The sequence below is a fragment of the Vigna angularis genome, chromosome 11 (assembly GCF_016808095.1).
Source record: "Vigna angularis cultivar LongXiaoDou No.4 chromosome 11, ASM1680809v1, whole genome shotgun sequence".
Lineage (NCBI taxonomy): Eukaryota > Viridiplantae > Streptophyta > Magnoliopsida > Fabales > Fabaceae > Vigna > Vigna angularis.
Window position 1 is genome coordinate 25,486,130 of NC_068980.1, and position 20,908 is coordinate 25,507,037.

Consider the following 20,908-nt stretch of genomic DNA (forward strand, 5'->3'; position numbering starts at 1 on the left):
ATATATAGGTATAAATATATAGAGTGAAAACACTTACATTATGCATATGTGGACTCACTTTTTTTTAATGATAATAAAAAGTAATAAAATATATATATATATCCAATAAGTTTATAATAATTTAAAATAACTATAAATTATTTATGTTTATCAGTGAAAACATGCATACGGGTTTACTTTTCTTTGTGAAAATAATAAATGATAAAACTATTATTATTGTTATTATTATAATTATAAAATTAAATATAAATCATTTTTATAATTTTATTGTAAATAAGTTTTATTATTTAGTAGGTAATTTTTTATTAAAAAATGGTTAAATTTAAAAAGATCAAATTGAAAAATAATTAAATTTAAAAAAACTACCACTAAAAGGTAAAATTTATAAAATAATTATTTTATGTTTTAATTTTAAATTTTTTATTTAAAAGATTAAATTAAAAAATAAATGTGAACACAGAGTAATTCTTTTTTGATATATATATATATATATATATAATTATTTTAATTTAAATGATAAAATTGAAAAATTAATATAGACACAATCGAAAAAAAATCCTTTTTATATAAGTATAGACACAAACAAAAGAATTCTTTGGAGGCTAACTTCTACTTTTTAATTCTTAAAAGTTAAATATCATGTTTTTAGTCTTTATTCATGCTTGTATTGTTTGAAGCTATAGTTTCTACCATAAGAAGTAAGAGAAATTAAAATTTGTTTATAAGTGTAACGCCCCGGCAACTCACAGGTCACCCATCCCAGAATTACTACTCCAAGCTAAGCACGCTTAACTATGGAGTTTTTATGAGTTAGGCTACCGAAAAGCAAATGCATTTTGGTGATATGAGTAGTCAAATCAATTCCTTTAAGCTATCCTTCAACCGTATAGTCCCATACCTATACAGTCTCCAGATCCCTCTCATTCCGGTGTATGTTCGATTCGTCCATGTACCCCTTCCACCCGAAGCTGCCAGGAGCCGCTCCTTGTCTGTGCCCCCTACACCATGCTTCTTGCACCGGCGTCACTCCCCGCCCTCGTCTCCGTGCCCGGGTGTCACAATAAGAATTAAAGCAAAAGTATGGGTGATAGTTAAAATAAATTATTTTTAAATATAAAGATTGAATGAAAAAGTTCACATAACTTAATTCAATCAAACTTGAAACTTCTTATTGATTATAGATGATGAACAAAAACTATCTTTTGTTTATCATTAGCTGGGAATTCGAATGGAGAGAATTATTAAATAAGAAATAAAGTATATCATTTTTTATGAAGAGATTTCATATTTTACATATAAATGTTTGTATAAAGAGAATATTAATATATGATTATTGTTTTTCTTTCCTAATAATCAGTTTAAAAATTAATTAATGCTGAAAATATATGAAAGTATAACTCCGCAGAAAAGATTTAGGTAACAACGCATTAACTATAAGTCTAAAGCAAAAGTAAATACAGTAAGGTGCTCTCTGTCTTCCCCCCCTCTCTCTCTCCATCTCCTCGTTGGTAATCTTCTCTTCAATTCTCTTCAATTTCCGGTTTTCAGAATTTGTTTTTGTTGTTTTATTTATTTTTACTTCAGTTCATTTCGCGGAGATGACTCCTTTTCATTCGTTGAGTCATTTTTTCTGTTAATGATTGGAAAGTACTTATCTTTTTGCTGATATAAGAATTTTCGAATGAGTATCAGAAAATTTTCCGTTATGCTGTTAGGGTTTTTTAAATTTCTCTAGTTAAGGTTTGATTCTGGTGTATTGATGTTTGTGATCTGAACTGTTCCCAATCACAATCGTTTTTCTTTTATTGTTATTGTTAAGCCTTATTCCGCTAGGTAAGGTTCAGAAACGTTATTAAATGTGAAGTGCATAACTATACGTGCATAAAGTTTTCTCCTTGCCGATGTTTTTGAATGGGGTGATGAGAAAAGTTTATGTGAATTACTACCTCTGGTTCTGCAATTTCTGATATTAGTATTTTTTAAATTTTCAATTTGATAGCTAGTTTTATGTTGTGGTGTTAAGCGATGATTGCGATGCTCAGTCTAAATTTTTGCGTGGATGTTAGCTGAAAAGAAACCATATTAATTATCATCTGCTGCTATGATTTCTCCGCAAATTTGATTTCTGGAATGGAAACATATGATAAATTAACAGTCTCTGTATTGGTTGTCTCTCAAAGTATGGGGGTAGGGCTAGAAAAATGTTCAGGGGTTTAGTTTAGCATGCAGCTCCTGCAAAGAAAAATTTCCTGGTGTTTAGTTTTTGCATGCAGCTGTGCACAACCAATGCCGAGGATCTGGTTATTTGCAGTGAAGCGTACGTCCCTACTTGAGTGATTCTCTCTAAGTGGTGTTGATTGTAATAAAACCCTTGTTGCCAAGCCGTTTTAGTCTATAAAATTTACATAGTTAATCAGCTGGGTATTCTAGCATCATGATGTTTTCCGGGGGAGTGGTTTAATTTGCTGTGACCTCTTTCTCTGTGCCTTTTCTGAATCTTGGGGGTGGTGATTAGATTTTTCTATTCTTTTTTAAGTTTTTGATTGGAGAGGTTTTCTTTTTGTGCTTTTTGTTTTTATTTGGTTTGACTTCTGTTTTTCTTCTGTGCTTCTGCATTTTGGGGTCATACAGTTCATGACCCAAGCTGGTTAAAACTACTTTATTGATTCATTATTAGGGTCAGATTCAACTTGGGATATTTCCTAAAGTGCATTTGGTGTCTAAAATATAATTCAGACTTATTAAACTGAGAAATATATCTGTTAATCTTTTGGTACTTTTATCATGCTGCAAGAATATATGTATGTCTATAACTTTGTTCTCTTCATTTGATAGTGCCCTGTGACAAAGAAGAGAGAAGATGGCTCCTCAATTGGCATTAACCCACTCTTCTCTTATCCGTCTTCCTTCCTCTCCTGCATCTCTTGGTTTTGGAAGGTATTGTATTACAATTCACTACTTGATTTTTTCTCATCTGATGCATATGCTTCCATTATATATTTATATTTACATTCATAATCATTATTAATTTATGGTTATTATTGCTTTTAACTTATAAATTTATTTCACCACAATGAATTCAAGCAAGTGGAGCGTTTCCTGGTCATGTCGTGCACATGTTGTAAAATTTGTATTATGAGGAAACCCATATTTTAATTCTGTTGTTTAAGAAGACCTATATGTCATTAGTTTGATACTTTAGAGGAATATAGTAACTTTGTATGTTGAGTGTGTAACTGTTAGGTTTCTATGGGTTAAACCTAACCAAACAAACAATCGCACCAAAGAATGCTAATCTTGTATTCACAGTGGAAAGAATACTCTGTACAATCTCAATTGGGAGCCTAACCTCCCCCCACAGGGTTAAAACTCCTGTCAAGTCAACAACTGTCAAAACGTAACTAAAACAATACAAGAATTCTATTTATACATTCCCTCTTTCCCGCCTCTCCTAACTGCCTAGGCAGTTAGGCTATTAATGCTTTCCTCTTCTCACATAAACTCTCCATTCTCTAACAGTAACACTAGTGCTTTTCTTGTAGTAGACAAGCAATTGAATTTGTTGATTGGCCAATCCCCTTCTGTTTTTAATGTAACTTTCTTTCACTGTCAAAAATATTAAGGGTTGCTGGAAATAGGTCTTCTAACAAGGATCGATTTAAATTTCATAAAAGTAAATCTAGAAATCATGCTTATTAATCTTTCAAAGTTAATTCAGTTCTGCCCTTTGGTGAGTATGTTTGCAAGTTGATTTTGAGTGGACACCTGGGGTGATAATCAAATCATTGTCTAGCTTTTCCTTGATAAAATGTCTATTCACCTCAATATGTTTAGTTCTATCATGCAGCACAGGGTTGTGAGCTATACTAATTGTAGATTTATTGTCACAATATAACCAAATAGGTTCACACCACCTTATCTTCTGGTCTTCCAATATAATCTTCAACCATAAAAGTTCCCATATTCCTTGGACCATTGCTCAAAATTATGCTTCAGCACTTGATCTCACTACTATATTTTATCTTTTGCTCCTTAAAGTCACTAGGTTTCTACCAAGGAAGGTGCAACATCCAATAGTTGAACCTATTTGTTTGTCTCATGCTTTTGAACTCTGATGGGTTGTTAATGTTATATCATGGTTCCCCTTGCTTGTCTATTTACATTTGAAACTCACCTTTTCTTTCTTATTGGTTTTAAACCAGGAATAAAGATTCGATTCCAGAAAGAGGCTGTATAATCAACAGGACAAAGAATCATACCATGACAGCTTTTGCAGGCAATGCTCTTCGTAAGTTAGCATCTTGTTTCCAAATTTTTTATTTTTTTTAAAATTTTCTATCTAGTTTTAATATTTAAAAAGTTCATTAATTTGATTTTAATAAAACAATAGATGGTTGCAAAATATTTGCTGTAAGAATAATGAAAATGATGGGATATTTGAGACTTGTATGTTGATTTAACTAATCTCGCGACAACCTTTTGCTTAATACCAAGACTTTTGTACAAGGACACGTATACAGCATGTCATATAAAGGCTATACCTTTATCAATTGGTATGTATTATTTGGCTCCAGTGCTCACATATTCTTTCTAGTTGTTTAATCCCCAAATTGTTTGTGTCAGGTAATTCAGCTATCCAACTCACTACTGTTTCATCGCCTCTATCTTCTGATAAAGAAGCTCGCCTCTCACTCAGACATCTTATGTCTCAAAGATGCAATACCAAGTTCTGTGGACAAGCATATATATATCATTCGTCTGGTTTCCGAATCCCAGAAAATGCTGAGAAGCCAGAATGGTGGTGGAGAGCTTTATCCTGTATTCCCTACCTAATAGCATTGCAGATGTCTGCAACTGGGTTTTATCTAGAACCTATCATTCAAAAATTTCCATTCTTTCAGAGTTTGATTTTCTATATCCCAGGAGGTGTCAACCGATTACCAATCTGGTTTCCCATGTTATACTGCTATCTGGCTATTGTAGGAGTGGTGAAAAACAGGGACTTACCCCTTATCTTCAGATTCCATGTAATGACGGGAATGCTGCTGGAACTTGCTCTACAGATAGTGTACATTTCAAGCAACTTCATGCCACTTATACACTTCCCAGGGGGCACATTGGGGTCATATTACTGGGCTGGTGTTGCATTGGCATTTATTTTTATAATGATAAAGTGCATAAGGTGTGCGCTTCTGGGAACATTTGTGAGCATCCCTTTGGTCAGTGAATCAGCTTTCATTCATTCTTTATTTGGTTTAGGAGGATTACAACGGCCTTTTTAGGATGTTATGATCAAGAGTAAATGATTTAAAGGTAGTTTTTCTGTTTAATCAACGGTTCTCTATATTTCTTGTAGTTGAATTTTATTGTTGCCTTCAGTAGAAGTAAATGATAATGTTTTTTTGTTTAATATTCTTGCTGGTTGTCTTCTTTTTCTCGTCTTTCCTGTCCTATATTAAACATGAAAGGTAGATATATCTTATACTTGGGTTTATGGGCTCTTGCTTCTAGAATTTCTCAGGGTTCTAGGATCCTTTGAGGTAAAATTACGAGTTAAAAATGTATTTTTTTTTTACAAAAATTAAATGTAAAATGTTCTGCACAATGTTTATTGTGTGAAAATATCATAAGTAGTTGAAAGGCAAGATTTTTTTTATATACCATGTTGAAATGTAAGCTGAAAATGGAAACAAAAAATGTACAAGTCGAAGAATTAGTTAAAAACTGTGATGTCATCTTATTTTAAAATTAATGTTTGGTAGAATTTTTAGAACGACCATTAGTTAAAATTACGTGTTAAAAATCTCATTTTTACTAAAATTGAATGTAAATTGTTTTGCACAATGTTGATGTATGAAAATATCATATAAGTAGTTGAAAAGAAAGATTGCTTTTTAACGATGATGAAAAGTAAGTTGAAAAGGAAAAAAAAATACAAGTTGAAGAATTAGTTATCAACTTTGAAGTCATTTTGTTGCATTATTAATGTTTAGTAGAAATTATAGAATAGAAAATAGGAATGTATTTGTATGATACTTTTATATTTATTAAATTTAATTTAATAAATCATATTATAGAATAATTGTACTTAATTTTTTTCTTATGTACTTTTATTGATTTGAATTTGATAATACATTAAGGAAGAGTTTTGAGCCAGGTTTAAAATAAAATGAATTAACATTTTGTGAATGTACATTTTTATTATATTGATTCGTATACTAATTAAAATGTTTTAAGATATAATGTTAATTAATAATATAATAAGTAAAACCCTGTTTGAAAACGATTTGTAAGTATAAATTATGAATAATAAAAATCATGTTATCTTAAAAATAAAAGAAGGAAATTTACAAATACTACAAAGGTGAAAACACTTAAATATAAAAGCAAGATTAAGATAACATTAAAAAAAAACTATTACAAGTTACTATAGTTTATTCATTCTAATCTCTACATGATATCATCTTACTTTTCTCAATATTTATCATACTATTTTTCTATCATATAATTAGTAGATACTAAATGAGCTTAAAAAGAACATATATATAAGTTAAAAGAGATAATATAAATATAAGAATAAAAAATTAAATTTTGTTTAACTATAAAAAAAAACAAATGAATAGTTAAACCTATCATGAAACACAAGATTAAATCATACATCACTTCAAAATTGCATGAGGGTTTTGTTAACCTTTTTCTTTAACCCTTAGTGTCTTCTGACTAGTGATATTGGGTTTACCATGTCTTAAATTATTTGTGATTGAACTATGATATAACCAACAATCTCAGCAAATCAAGCAAATGGATGCAATTCACAGACTCTCAGTTTGTTTTAAGCATCAACGTGAGCCAAATTAATGTCTGTAGCTGTTGAAGAAGAATCAGTCCATGGAACGCCTTTAGTTAAGCTCAAACTTCTTCTGTTATTTGTTTTATTTTCATCCATTTGACTGTAATACTCTCTCATTACCTCCAGCTTCATCTCATCCATCACTTCACTACACTGTGAATCAAACTCTGGGACCATTGTTCTGCCTTCAAGCATACTTAGCACTGAAGACATAGAGGGCCTGTAGCTTGAATTAACATGGGTGCAATGGAGAGCCACTTTGACAACCAACCTTACCTCATCTTCATTGAAATATAAATTCAACTTTGGATCAACTAGCTCCATTATGTTACCTCTCTCATTCAACAAGCGTGCCTGAAGGAAAACAGAAAAACGTTTTTATTTGAGAGTTTTATATAGTTGAAACACAACCTATGCTGAGTAGCAACTGTGTAACACTGTTTTAAGTGTGAAGATTCTGAATCACAGCATATTGGACACTTTGGTTGCATCTAGAATTTCACAAAAGATTATAATAATTGTTGGAAGTCCTGTGTTGATTAGATAATGTCAATTTATAAGTAGTTGCAAACTTCTCCTTACAAGCTGGTTTTGTAGAGTTGAGTTGGGTTTAAAATCCACTTAACAACAGTGTCATTTGAAGTACTTGAATCAGTAACTTTTCAGTAAAATCATAGAAAGGTGAAATGCATGCAATGTTTTTCTGCTAGAGTTGCACAGCATGGAAATTGAATCATAGGTTAACACACCACATAAAATTATATTTTTTTATGTATATTCAGAAAGATATCAACAATGGAGAATGTTGACAAAAGAAGTTACCCAATCCAGAAGATAGAAAGCTTCCCCTCTCGACTGCCGAATAGTGTTTCTCTTACCACTTAAAATTTCCGAGATAACAACTCCAAAACTAAAAACATCTGCTTTTTCAGTTAGATAACCATGCATTGCATACTCAGGAGCCATGTATCCCCTGCACAATTGAAATACAAATTCAAGCAACCTTATTAAATAACTGTCAAAAACCTTTCTAGATTGACTTTGATAAGGCTTGTAAGTGTACAATCACCTTTCATAAAATATCTAGATAAAAAGTTTGAGCTTCATGAACATAAACTATCAGTGTAAGTTTTTTTATACTGCTAACTAATTAGAGATCAGACTAAGTTCTAATGTAATGATCATCAAAGTCAACAAACTTGTCATGGTGATTTATGATTGAATGGCAGTGTAAAACCACTTTATACGAATAGTTAATATCCAATTTTTCTAAACAAATATAATATAGTAACTCACCAAGTCCCTGCAATTCTGGTGCTTATGTGTGTATTTTCCCCCACACGAAGTCTGGCCAAACCAAAATCAGATATCTTCGGGTTTAGGTCTTCATCAAGCAACACATTAGAGGTCTTTAAGTCTCTATGAACTACTTTCAGTCTTGTTTCTTCATGCAGGAAAGCTAAACCTCTAGCAATGCCAATACAAATGTTTTTTCTTGTTGCCCAATTCAACTTTAAATGGCTATCTTCTGAGTCTTTGCGAGTGACAAACATCAGACAGCAAGTCATTTAGACTTGTATACATTTTAAGATTGAAAGAACCAAACAAGAGTATATCAGAGCAATGACTTACCAAATAAAGCATGTGCTAGGCTATTGTTTTCCATATATTCATACACTAACAACAATTGATCACCCTCAGCACAACAACCGTAAAGTTTAACCAGATTAGGATGTTGCAGAGCTGAGATCATGCCAATCTCATTTATGAACTCTCGGGTTCCTTGCTCTGATTTAGAGGAAAGTTGCTTAACTGCTATTGGTTTGCCGTTGGGCAGAATGCCCTGAATCATGGTCATTTTTGTGTAATTTCAAAACACAGATTTAGTCATGAATATCCATAAATACAATAAAATTGCACAAAATAATTATATAATTGGAATACCTTATAAACAGGACCGAAGCCTCCTTCTCCAATCTTATGGGAAACATCTAAGTTATTTGTTGCAACTTTGATTTCATGCAAGGTAAATACACCAGTTTGCAATTCTATGTCCCTGAGATCTGCCAGTAAAAGAAAAAAATTATACATATTAAGCTTTTGGAAGAAAAGACTAAGAAAATGAGCAAACATGTGGATATAATTGTTTTTGTTAGATATATTGCGTTTAATGTTAAGTTGTAATCAAAGAGTATAACTGTCTTAACTGTTAGACAGTATAAATACTCTTTGTATTCTTTCATTGTGGTTAATGAGAAAATTTAGTTTCTTGTTTTCTCAATTCCTTTGCAGACCTTTCTGTACTTATGGTGTTTGTGAGATTTTGTGTGTAGTTGCTGTGTGTTTGTGAGTGCAGGTGCTGTCCCTAGTCCAACGTTTACTTTCATCATATAGAATTAGCAAGATAAGCAACTAGAATGTATGGTTAAATCTCATGAATAAAAAATCAATGTTGTGCTTGATGATTCTCAAATGGTTCAAGTAAATGATTGAAGAATGGAAATCATGATAGCAAATGTAGTTACTTTGTGATTACCTTCCATTGATAAATGTTCATTTCCACCAAAATGTCGTCCGAAGTTTGAGTTTGACATCAAGCCCTCCACCAAAGAATGCCAACCAAGATGACAACAACCACTAATGAAAACCCTCCAACGAAGTACGCTAACAGTAATCAAGATGACAACAATCACCAGTGCAACTGCAATTATAACAATCTCTCCTGCAGACATGCCACCTGTCGAGTCTTCTTTTGTTCTGGTTCCACCTGCAGAATCTGTTTGGTTATTAGATAGATAGAGCTACATGAATCAGATAATACCATAAAGGTGACCATATAAAAAATAACACTTACATGAAAACCCATCATATGTGACAGAAATGGCAGATATAAGAGGACCATTTACTGATTTATATGGGATATAGGTCGTCCCTTTGCCTGCCCAGTAGAAACGGATCTCCAGGTCATTATCACTCACATGAGCAGGAAATTCTTTTATGACCTCCTTCCCAACTCCTTGTGCTTCATTTGCAATGTTAAAATCTTTCAACACTCGCTTTCCCTATAACGTTTCAAATACAAGCCTAAATGAGTTTTGCTAATGAATTCTATTCAAAATTATTGTGGCAACTGTTTCTGCTTATGAAGTCAATGAACTGATTGCACTAAGGTTCTTCTGTTTTATAAATACTTTTACAAGAGAAAAATAAGAAGAAAGAATGAAATGAGTTTCTCCATATGTTAAAACTAACCAAACTAGTGACTATTTGGTTAAAATGTTGTACCTGAATGTATACATCAAACACACGCCTCCCTAAGTCTCTGTATGTGTTATCATCAGTAAACATTATCTCAGCAAAGTGAAGCTTTACTGTGTAGACTCCATTTGCTAAACAAAATCCATAATAACTCAATGACATAGGAGAAACACGTGCATTCTTATATAATTCAGCATTAGTCATGTCAAGCCTAGTTTCATTTTTTGTGGTATAGGGTGGAAACTGTCCTTGAGGAAGAGTATCATTGTCCATGAAGAGACCTGTGTTGCTCAATGCCCAATTGTTTCCAATTTGTTTATATACTGCTGGTCCAGCAGGATATGTATCTTCATCATATGTTATACCTCCAATAATAGTCTGGTTTCCACCACAATTTATGTGTAGAGATGTAACTTCTGGAACAAGAAAAGAGGGTCAATCGTCAAAACCATTACAAAAAAAAGTCAAGCAAAAAATGAAATGGTGATAATGAAGGAAATTCATTCAAATCATAATATTTCATCAGACTACTTTTATCTTTTCTTTTCCTGCTTTCTCTGGACATGCACATTGTTGGAAATCCAAGTATGGGTTCAAGTCCCATATTAAATAGAAATGAGAAAGTAGAGTACTGTATAAAGGTGAAAGACCCATTAACTTATTGTCTTAAGGTTTTTGGTAAAGAATGGTGTCAATCCCTTATATAGTTGGGTTTAGATGTCATTGGTGTTTGTATACACATAACATTAACTTTATAGCTGCCATTTTCTTTTCTGTTGTTGATGGTGGAGGTAAGGAATCCATACAAGAAAGATAACTTATGTTGTTGCAGACGTTGGCAAAGAGAATTACAATATTAGTAAGACAATTTAGTTTACAGAAGTTACACATTTTGTTAACTTACTTTTAGTACAGGTTCTATTGCTGCTGTCACAAGACACTGGTCCTCTGAGGGAGCACAAAATGGATAAAAATAACAACATAAATTACACAAGAGAAAGGAAAAGTCAAAGAGTCCATATCTACATGTTATAAAAGGTAGCACATGAGATATAAAACTCACAAGTTATGCCTTGAGAAGCTTGCAAACAAGTTCCTATGACATAGAAAGAGATAGTTAACACTCAGAAAACAAAAAGAGCAGAGAAAATAAAAGAGAGCATGAATATAAGTTTTCATACACATTTTTCTGGTAGCATGTTTTTGGCTCTTGGTTTCCAACACTGAAGTTGTTATATGAAAGATCTCTGCATAATGTGAACAGGGTAATTCAGATGCTTAGAAGATGAAACAATTTCATTAGGTCAATAAAATTATTTTGATATCAAATACTTCTTGCTTTGCTTTCCCATGGAAATTTTCAAAGGGGTTATATGTGTAATGTTCAAATTAGGACTCACAAACTCCTGTCATTGTCCATTGTCCACTCAGGCACCGGTCCAGTGAAGAAATTTCCTGTTAAATATCTAAAGCAAATTTTTTATCAATACTTAAAGTAAAATAAGATACAAGAACCAAAGCTGAGAGCACACCATTTATTGATGAAGCTATCAAAAGATAAATAAGGTAGTAGTCTGCACTGTAATGATTCCCTACCAGGCTTTCTTTTTCTTTCCTAAGTAGAATTTGATTTATTTGAATTATGATAAGTTCCCAGATTTTATTAACACTGTAAAGACAGGTTCTTGGATGATCTTCCTGTGAAAACCAGACAGCCTTGTCTGTATCTAGTGACTGGTACACATAGACATATGAAGATATGATAAAGAGGCAAAATGAGGGTATAATATATGAAACCTAATGATCATTTGATTATCTATAAATTTAAAGTAGCTTCTGCAAAGTATGCAGCTAAAGTACAATATCTAAATATTATCTTACTTTATTCAGCAACCAAAAGAATATATGTATTCCGTTTTGGACTAAAATTAGGAAATGTTAAAAATTCTCACATGTAGGCTGCTGCACTTAATTGTTGAAGGTTTCTTGGCACTTGTCCATATAATTTGTTATAGCTTAGGTCTCTGAAAGAGAAATTTTATCAAGAAAATGTCAAAAAAAGTGCTGAGAATAAAAATCATAATATGTATTTTCTACATGTGAGGACCACAAGAAGCATGCCATGTTATATCCATTAGACTTTTCAAATTGTAAGGATCTTAGATGATCTTTGGGAAAAAAGAGAATTGGAACTTACAAAATTTTCAATTTCGGCAGGTCTGCAAGATACTGAGGAAATGTGTCATTGATATTGCAACTCCTTAATATCCTGTCAAACAATCAAATATATGAATTCTGCAATAACAAATTATTGATATCTCATTCTTTAGATTTAGACGTTCTCAAATCAGTACCTACAGTGAGGCACTGACTTCAAGAAAAGAATTAGAATAAAACAATTAAAGTAATTCACTCACAAAGTATTCAGATTTTTCATATTTTCAAGTGGTGGAAAAGTTGAATCAGGTCCGTTCAAGTCACTAATCCTCCTGCATTTCATATTTAAAGGATGAAAAAACAACACTTAGAGAGAAATTCAGTGTTGAGGCCCTACTAACAAATGAAAGATTAAACTATTTATTTAGTCTCTCTAATCATCTAGCTTTAAAATTTTAGTTCTTATACGAGTGTTGGAAGTTCCACATCAACTAGAGATAAAACCAATTTATAAGGCTAATTTATAATATATAAGTGGGTGCAAACCTTACCTTACAAGTTGGTTTTGTGGAGTTGAGTTAGGTTTAAAATCTACTTCTTAACATAGTATCAAAGCCGCTTAAAATCTACTTCTTAATAATAAGAAATAAGTTTTAATTTCTGTAGTTTTTTTTGCTAATTTAATACTATAACAAACTTGTGTAGGGATTTTCCACCACTAGAAAATGCTTTCTGGTGTTAGAAGCCAAACAAAATTTTATGCATATGTGGAAATGAAATTTTCTTAAATAGAGACTATAAAACTTAAAACAAGATCAAATAGAAAAGCTAAATAAATGGTCTAACTTAATATCAGAAGTTCATGCTTACAAGTCGGATAAGTGTGGAAATGAAATTCCAGGAGGAATTGGTCCACTCAAACCAGAGCCTAGCATATGTCTTCAAAATAAGATTACATTTTGATCATATTTAAGGATCAACAGTCGAAATGAAATCAAACTACAATAACAAAAACAGAGGAAAAGAAAATGTTTTGTACAGGTGACCAAGACTTGTCCAATTTTGAAGCCAATCAGGTATGTTGCCAGATAACTGGTTATCACTTATTCGGCTGCCACATGTGTGAACAATCATGCAAAATTACTGTCAGTTCCAAATCAAAATTTATAATATAATTCAAAGTAACTACACAAAATTTAAATAAGAACCATACCATTCCGTCATTGCAATAAGTCTCGAAAGATTTGCTGGCAGTGGACCAGTGAAGTTATTGGAGCTTAGATGCCTGTAGTAACAATAAATCACCAGCACTGACATGTTTCATTATCATGAACTTAACAGCTATTATACACAAAACTTAGGTGAAACACTTTTTTATGTCAACATTAGAGGATGGTCTTGATTGTCGAAGACTAAACAGCAAAATTGAATGAAATGAAACAGCAGTGTGAACTAAAATGTAGTGCTTACAGTTCTTGAAGGAGGACAAGATTTCCGAGTTCTGAAGGAAGATTTCCAGATAATTGATTGAACTCAAGGATCCTGTGCATTTCAAATTATGTTATATTGAAATGTTATACAGAGAAACTCAATGAATGAGGAAAGTAAAACCTCACAAGCGTGTAAGATTGGTGAGGTTTCCCAGCTCATTTGGTATTGGACCAGTTAGTCTGTTTCCAAGGAGTGAACTAGAGAAAAACACAAATTAGATTCATGTAACATGAAACAAAGTAACCCAGGAATGAAAATCACATGAATTTGAATAATGTTTGAGACAAAAATGTTAAAGGGTGTATTGCTAAATTATATAGTCTTTCCTCACACGCATGATACAAAACACAAGACACCATAACAATACCTGTTGAAAGTCCCATGTTTACTAGATAAGACCAATTTATATCAGAGACATGTTAGAACCTAGATAAAACCCTTATGTGCAATTAATCATATGCTGAAGACATAATGAGATAATTCATAAGTGGGAAGAGAAGCACACATTTTTTGAAGATTGGAGGAGCCCCATTCTCGAGGGATGGAACCACTAATGTAGTTACGACTGAGTTCACTGTACCAAAATAAAAGAAAGCAACAAATCAGATTCACAGTGAAACATTAGCATGCACACTACTTCACACTATTCTTCAGAGTATTAAATACATTTCTTTGAGATAAGGTAATTTGTTCAGTTGTGGGGGGAGAACGCCTTGAAGACTCTGTGATTTCAGAGCTCTGTCACAAAAAAATTGAAAATTAGTTACAAGTATCTATGAATATGATAGAAAAACAGAGTATTTATGATAATTTGTGCATGCAAATTTGTCTTTTTCTTTTCTTTTATGATATGCAATTGGCGGGATATATTAATCAGTTTTAGTTTGATTAATATATGTTAAAGAATTTTATCAAATAGTTTTGGTGAAATCTGTACACCAATATTATTTTTCCATTCATAAAATCTCGTTTAAGAAATCCCGGTTCTATTTGAACCAAACACTGAGAAATAACCATTGTTGTTGCTTTTTTAGAACTGAAATAATAATTGTAGTCGATAAAGAGAATAAAACAGTACTCATGTATGTCATTTTCACGTTTAAACCGTATTTTCAAAAGTTTATGAATTTTTTTAATAACTTTTATTATCTTATTAATCTTTATGTTACCATTTAGATGATGAGTGTAACATCCCAAAATATCATAATTACCATAAATCAGGATTAATTACAATTAACAGTACAGTAAACAGTCTTTAAGATTTAACAGAGCTCAAGGGACAAAGCCGAACGGCTACAGTACAAAAATAACGAGCGTTTCAGAGAAACAGGAAAATAAATCAGAACGAACGGTTTTACAAAAGAAGTAACCGAACGTCCTTAAGATGAGCTAAGGTCTACAACCTAACATCTACGAGCGCTCTAAGGCTCGGCCTTTACATCAACTTCCACCAGATTGGCATCGTCCAAATTTTCTTCTTCCAGCATTTCTTCAAGGGATGCACCACCATCTGCTCACATCCACAACGGATGATCATTGCAAGACAGGACGAACGTACATGGATAGTAGACAACACAATGGAAAAACGAAAAGGGTAAGCTTACGTAATTTAAATTCATACTTCAACATTTTTATTCAAACCATCATACAATCAACTCATATACGCATAACATCAATCAAACATAAATATACTAATGCTAGACCGACCGTCCGGACTGTATGAATCTGTGTAGTTACAAGCGTCCTTGCACCCGAGTGATGTAGTAACTGGGATACACCAAACAGCTGCCACTCGAGGTAAGTCCGTTCTTACGTCGCCCATGTTAACTTATGGACTAAGGACCTCCTGCCGTTCCCACACATGAATACCCACTTCTACTTGAAGAGGCGTATCACGGAACATCAGGATGGACAGCGAGTCTTAACTTATCCACAGTCATACTTTACCAAAATCACTATTCCATATAAAAGTCAGAGTCGTTCCTCCTTGGAACGCTCGTTCAAATGTCAATATCATAACTTCATTTCTTAAATCGTTCGCACACCTTAACTCTTTCATTAATTCACATTTTCATTCTAGGTTCCACTTTCATACAAAGACGAACGTTAATTAACTGTATGGACGAACGCTATTTGAGATCAGGACGAATGCTATTTCAAATTCAGGACGAACGCTGTTTAAAATCAAATACTTATTCAGTTGTACGAGCGCTTGATAGGAGACCTTGCGCGATTTAGAACGATCGTTCGATATAAGGCCGAACGATATTAAAGACGAACGCTCGATATGAGGTCGAACGCTATCAAAGACGAACGCTCGACATGAGGTCGAACGCTCTCACAGACGAACGCTCGACATAAGGTCGTACGCTCTCAAAGACGAACGCTCTCACAGACGAACGCTCGACATGAGGTCGAACGCTCTAACGGATGAACGCTCGACATGAGGTCGAACGCTCTAACGGACGAACGCTCGACATAAGGTCGAACGCTCTCAAAGATCCAAATAGGGACGCTCGTTCACGAGCAGAATTCTTTCCAAATGAAGGAATCCATTCTAAGTTATTTTAAGAGGAAACCGAACGGTTTAAGACCGTACAGTGACGAGCGTCATTTATCAAAGACATGATTTAAGTGCAGATTTCTCAACCTTAACAATTTTCCAGATTTCAACAATTTAACTTATACTTTATACTTCAAATGAATCTCAAATCGATGAACTTTATACTTTCACTTCCAGATTAATTCATATTCAAAAATCAACATACTAACAATTCATACATTATAGTATTCTTCCATCACTCATACGTTTCAACCAGCATGCAGTTCAACAACCCAGAAATCATATCAGCAAACATCCATAACAGCACAACAGGGTTCGTTCATGCAGATCCAGAAAAACACGTATACAGAAATTTCATACAGACAACCCACATCATGCTTTCATACACTCATACACGTATAAATTTAAATATATGTAAGCTTCCCTTACCTGGATAGCAGTGTACTTCCAACAACAAGATTTTAGGGTTTCCTCTAACCACGTCTTACACCCAGGTTTCGCTCAACAGTTCCCACGTAAATCTAAGACACCAAAAATCAACATAATTCAGACCTAGAACTCATGCATGCAACCAAAACTAGGGTTCGCATGAAACCAGAGGAGACGACGCTTAGAAAGGAAAACTTACCAGTTCCGATCCAAGTTCTGTTCGGTCCAAATGAAAGATCACAGCTGGACGAACGTTCCTATGGTTCTGGAAAGTGAATCGGAGAAGAAGAAGATGAGTTACAGAAGAGAGAAGGGCAACTGGTTTTAGAGAGAGATCAGAGAAAATGGAAGGTTTGGTTCTGAGGAAGAAGACGAGTGATGCAGGTGAGCGGAAGGGTTTTTCGAAAAATCATTTTTGGTTCCTTCCAATTCCAGACGAACGAGCGTCTCACTTTCGGACACCTGCACCTCCACTCAGACTTCCAAAACTTCCATCGTGACAAATGGCGTTCATGCAGGCAGCGTTCAGCGCGCAATTAATGCCTGGGACGTGTGGCGCGGCTCATTTATGGAAGCAACTAGGTGATTCATCAGCTAAATTAATACTGATTTGACACCTAATTACGTTTCTAGTTTATCGGGATCTCACAATGAGTGTGTCACCGTAAAAACACAATGTTCACTCTCATATATTCATATCCTTCTACTTCATAAAATTATTATTTTGATTTCTTACTAATTTAAGTATAGATAATAAATAAGGTGACAAATTCGGATTAATATTAACTTTTTATTATATTATTTAAATGATATAAATATATATTATTATGTTGTAACTTAAAAAACTAATACATATAACTTAAATTTTCAACATTAATTAAATGAAATAAATTAATATGAAAACATAATAATTCTTTTAATTATTAATTAAATCATTTATATTTAATTATATATAGAGAGAAAGTGAACACGGTAATATTTTGATAATAAATAAGAAAACTTTTTATACTTATTTTAATTATAATTAATATAAAATGTTTCCAATTCATTCTTAGAAGGATTTTCCATTTGTAATGGAGAGAGACACGATTATCAATGAGACCATCTTTATGCAATACATTAATGAGTATTTATTTTTATATAGTATTTTACTTTTTCATTTTAATTTAATGTGAGAATTAGATTCACGTTTAGATTCTCAACAAATTGTTCCATTAATCTGATTGTATCTTTAATCAATATAAAAAGTGACACTTTCTATATTAGTTTATAAAAAGTCTATTTTTTATATCTACTTCTACACCAGCTCTATAACCAATACATTTTTAACATAGAAAAGTTTTTGTTTTCACTAATGATACCTCATGCATGCTCAACCAATTTAAAAAGCAACAAAAACTTGACAAAAGTTGGTAGAAGTATAACGATACAAGTCATGAATCTCTCCTCGTTAAATTTTATATATGCAACATATTTATATTGTTTCATATATGTTTGTTTTTATCTTTATTTGTCATACAAAATACTTATAAAGGATGAATAGAAAACTTATACTGATATATAGTTAACTAGCTTCATATTGACGCGGTAAAGTACAATTTGAGTTTAAAAAAACATTAAACTGATTAATTTTGTTACATTACAAAATGCATTTGTCTTAGTGTTTATATTTTCTTTCTTTAGAAATAAAATGCAAGACTAGCACACCATTTTACCAAGATCACTTTGTTTCTAACAATTTATCAACTTACATATTATTGAATATTTGACCTTTGTTTGTTGATCATTAAACATGTCTTGAACATCCCTAGTTCGACGTCATGCCTTAAGCATCACGAGCTGAATTTCAGACCTTAGGCATATCAAAATTTACATTCTATAGAAAAGAGTTTTTTTTTTTTTTTTAATCGTACACACATCAAAATTAAAGACAGTGAAGAGAAAGGGACATACATTTTCTCAATATGGCAGAAGCTGTCATTGGGTATTTTGCAATTGCAAAAAATCCCATTATCGATTGTCTTGGTCCAGTTGCATGGATCCACATTGAAGTCCCAATCCTTCTTTCCAAGTGTTTTAGCTATATTTTTCAGCACTGACACTATAACATAAACAAACATTGAATTTCTATAAGCAATGTGACCACTGAAACAACTTTTTGTTTGTAACAAGAGATACATTTACATGCATTTCCTACCTTCGTTCTCTGGCAGTGTGCCCCCAAAAGCAAGCCATAAGAAGCAAATTGGAAGGAGTAACAGGATGAGGAAGAAGTTGGTGGTGTTCATGGTGGTTGGCATTGCAATGGAAAGTGAAGAGAAGAATGGTGAGAAATCAGACATTAAAGGAGGAAGGCGTGAAGAAGGGTCCAGGGAAGACTTTAAAGTCTCTGCAACGTGTTCACCAAACACAGAATCAGTCAACCTTGCCATTGTTATTATTTTCAGCTTAGTCTTTCATTTTCTTCAAAGTTTCATCATTGTGTATTGTTTAATTCCATGATATGATTATATGTAAATGCATTTTACACACACCATTTATATTTGCTAATGTGTATAACATTGTTCTACTATATATTTGTGTGTGAATCAATTTTTGCGAGTTTAGATTTTCTTTTACTGGACTTTTTTTAGTGCTATTCTCTGTTGATCATTAAAATACACTGTTGATATTTTAATTTTTTAATATATATATATATATTTTAATTTTTTTAATATATGAAGATTTTTCTTTATTGATGTCGCCTGAAATTGTTTTTAATTAATGTTTGTTAACAATTAGTTAAACTAAATTGATAAAGATAAATTTTATGACATTGTCAATTGGATTTCTTTTTTTTAAGACTTTTTAATTTCATGTGAGTTGAAAAAGTTTTCTAATCCAAATGGGCAAAAATCATGGCGGAAAATTTTGAGTCAACACTTGGAAAAACGAATTCTATCAAACAGGAAAACAAATTATGTTAATCATCAAACAAAACAATTATTATAAACATTCACCAGTAAAAAAAAGTTTTTTTAGCGCGCTATATACACCTCCAATGTAAGACCCTTGAAAATATTTGTAATTCAGATACTAGATTAAAAAGAAATAGTAAAAAGTGAATAGTAAAAAGTGAATAGTAAAAAAAAATTAATTTGTGGAAGGGATAAGTATTCCACGTTGTCTTGAGTCATAAGAGATCAAAATTCATCAAATTGTGAATAAAAAATTATTTTTGTAATAGTAAAATGAATAGAAAAATGAATAGTAAAATTTTTTGCTATAAATAGCCAAGGGGGGAAGGCTGAAAATTTACACAAAAAACTTAGAAAATTTTTGAAAGAAGAGAGTTGGAAAAATTTCTAGTTGCAAAGGGGACATTCTGGAAGTTTTCGGGGAACGAGGAGATTAAGTCTGTAATAGAGGTAAGGGAAGCTACTCTTGAATCTTGAGTACACAATACTTTGCTTTGGTCTAATCCTAAATCTTGAATATGGAGTATTTTGTTTCTGGATGATCTTGAATTTTGAATGAGAACATGCTTTTGTGATGAGACCCAAGTTTGATGGTTGTAAAACGTGATATTGATTCTGTTATGCTAATTGTACGTTATTATTACTTAGAACATTTAGTTATTTCTTTTGCAATTTTGGAAGGATGAGAAGTTGTCTAACCGGCTCTGCCAGATTCAACTTCTTATTTCCCCAGACCTTTTATTGTTTCTTATCTCTTTATATCGTATTTTTGGAAGGACGAGAAGTTGTCTAACCGGCTCTGCCAAATTCAACTTCTTATTTCCCCAGACCTTTTATTTCTTATTTATTTATATTGTATTTTTGGAAGGATGAGAAGTTTTCTAACCGGCTCTGCCAAATTCAACTTCTTGTTTTCCTAGAAATTTTATTGTTTTATCTATTTTTTTTATTGCATCTTTCTGGAAGGATGAGAAGTTGTCTAACCGGCTCTGCCAGATTCAACTTCTTGTTTCCTATGAATTTTTATATTAAGATTATTTTGATGGTAGGGGAGCTAATCCTTTCTTACATATGATATTTATACATGTTATGATCATGAATATGAGTTATGAACATGAAAAATTTTTGGTAATGGTAGTTATCTATTCACTTGTGTAAATTTAGTTTTCTTGATTATATTTTTTCTTATTTTCGAGTTACTGT

The 20,908-nt window shown here is 32.5% G+C and overlaps 2 protein-coding genes across 4 annotated transcripts; one reads left to right on the top strand and one right to left on the bottom strand.

The window, feature by feature from the left end:
- The first annotated feature begins 1,411 nt into the window (after positions 1–1,411).
- LOC108333000 (protein TIC 20-IV, chloroplastic) lies at positions 1,412–7,114 on the top strand. 3 transcript variants are annotated; one of them, XM_052870309.1, is made up of 5 exons: positions 1,412–1,508; positions 2,836–2,937; positions 4,203–4,288; positions 4,624–5,313; positions 6,977–7,114. In XM_052870309.1, exons 2-4 carry the CDS (start codon positions 2,861–2,863, stop codon positions 5,280–5,282), a joined length of 822 nt encoding a protein of 273 aa, XP_052726269.1. In that variant the 5' UTR covers positions 1,412–1,508; positions 2,836–2,860; the 3' UTR covers positions 5,283–5,313; positions 6,977–7,114. The 3 variants fall into 3 exon arrangements, with proteins under 3 accessions (XP_052726269.1, XP_017423798.1, XP_017423799.1); XM_017568309.2 differs by lacking the exon at positions 6,977–7,114 and having other exon boundaries at positions 4,624–5,410; XM_017568310.2 differs by lacking the exons at positions 1,412–1,508; positions 6,977–7,114 and adding an exon at positions 1,548–2,317 and having other exon boundaries at positions 4,624–5,410.
- On the bottom strand, positions 6,559–19,171 carry LOC108332586 (probable leucine-rich repeat receptor-like serine/threonine-protein kinase At3g14840). The gene is made up of 24 exons (XM_017567908.2): positions 18,946–19,171; positions 18,702–18,849; positions 14,423–14,494; positions 14,262–14,330; positions 13,882–13,953; positions 13,736–13,807; positions 13,479–13,550; positions 13,305–13,376; positions 13,136–13,204; positions 12,526–12,597; positions 12,306–12,377; positions 12,061–12,132; positions 11,509–11,574; positions 11,290–11,355; positions 11,172–11,204; positions 11,013–11,056; positions 10,136–10,524; positions 9,705–9,912; positions 9,387–9,626; positions 8,795–8,913; positions 8,483–8,693; positions 8,147–8,384; positions 7,673–7,823; positions 6,559–7,204 (listed from the first exon to the last, which is right to left on the bottom strand). The coding sequence occupies exons 1-24, from the start codon at positions 19,088–19,090 to the stop codon at positions 6,833–6,835; spliced, it is 3,144 nt and encodes a 1,047-aa protein (XP_017423397.2). The 5' UTR covers positions 19,091–19,171; the 3' UTR covers positions 6,559–6,832.
- Positions 19,172–20,908: the final 1,737 nt, after the last annotated feature.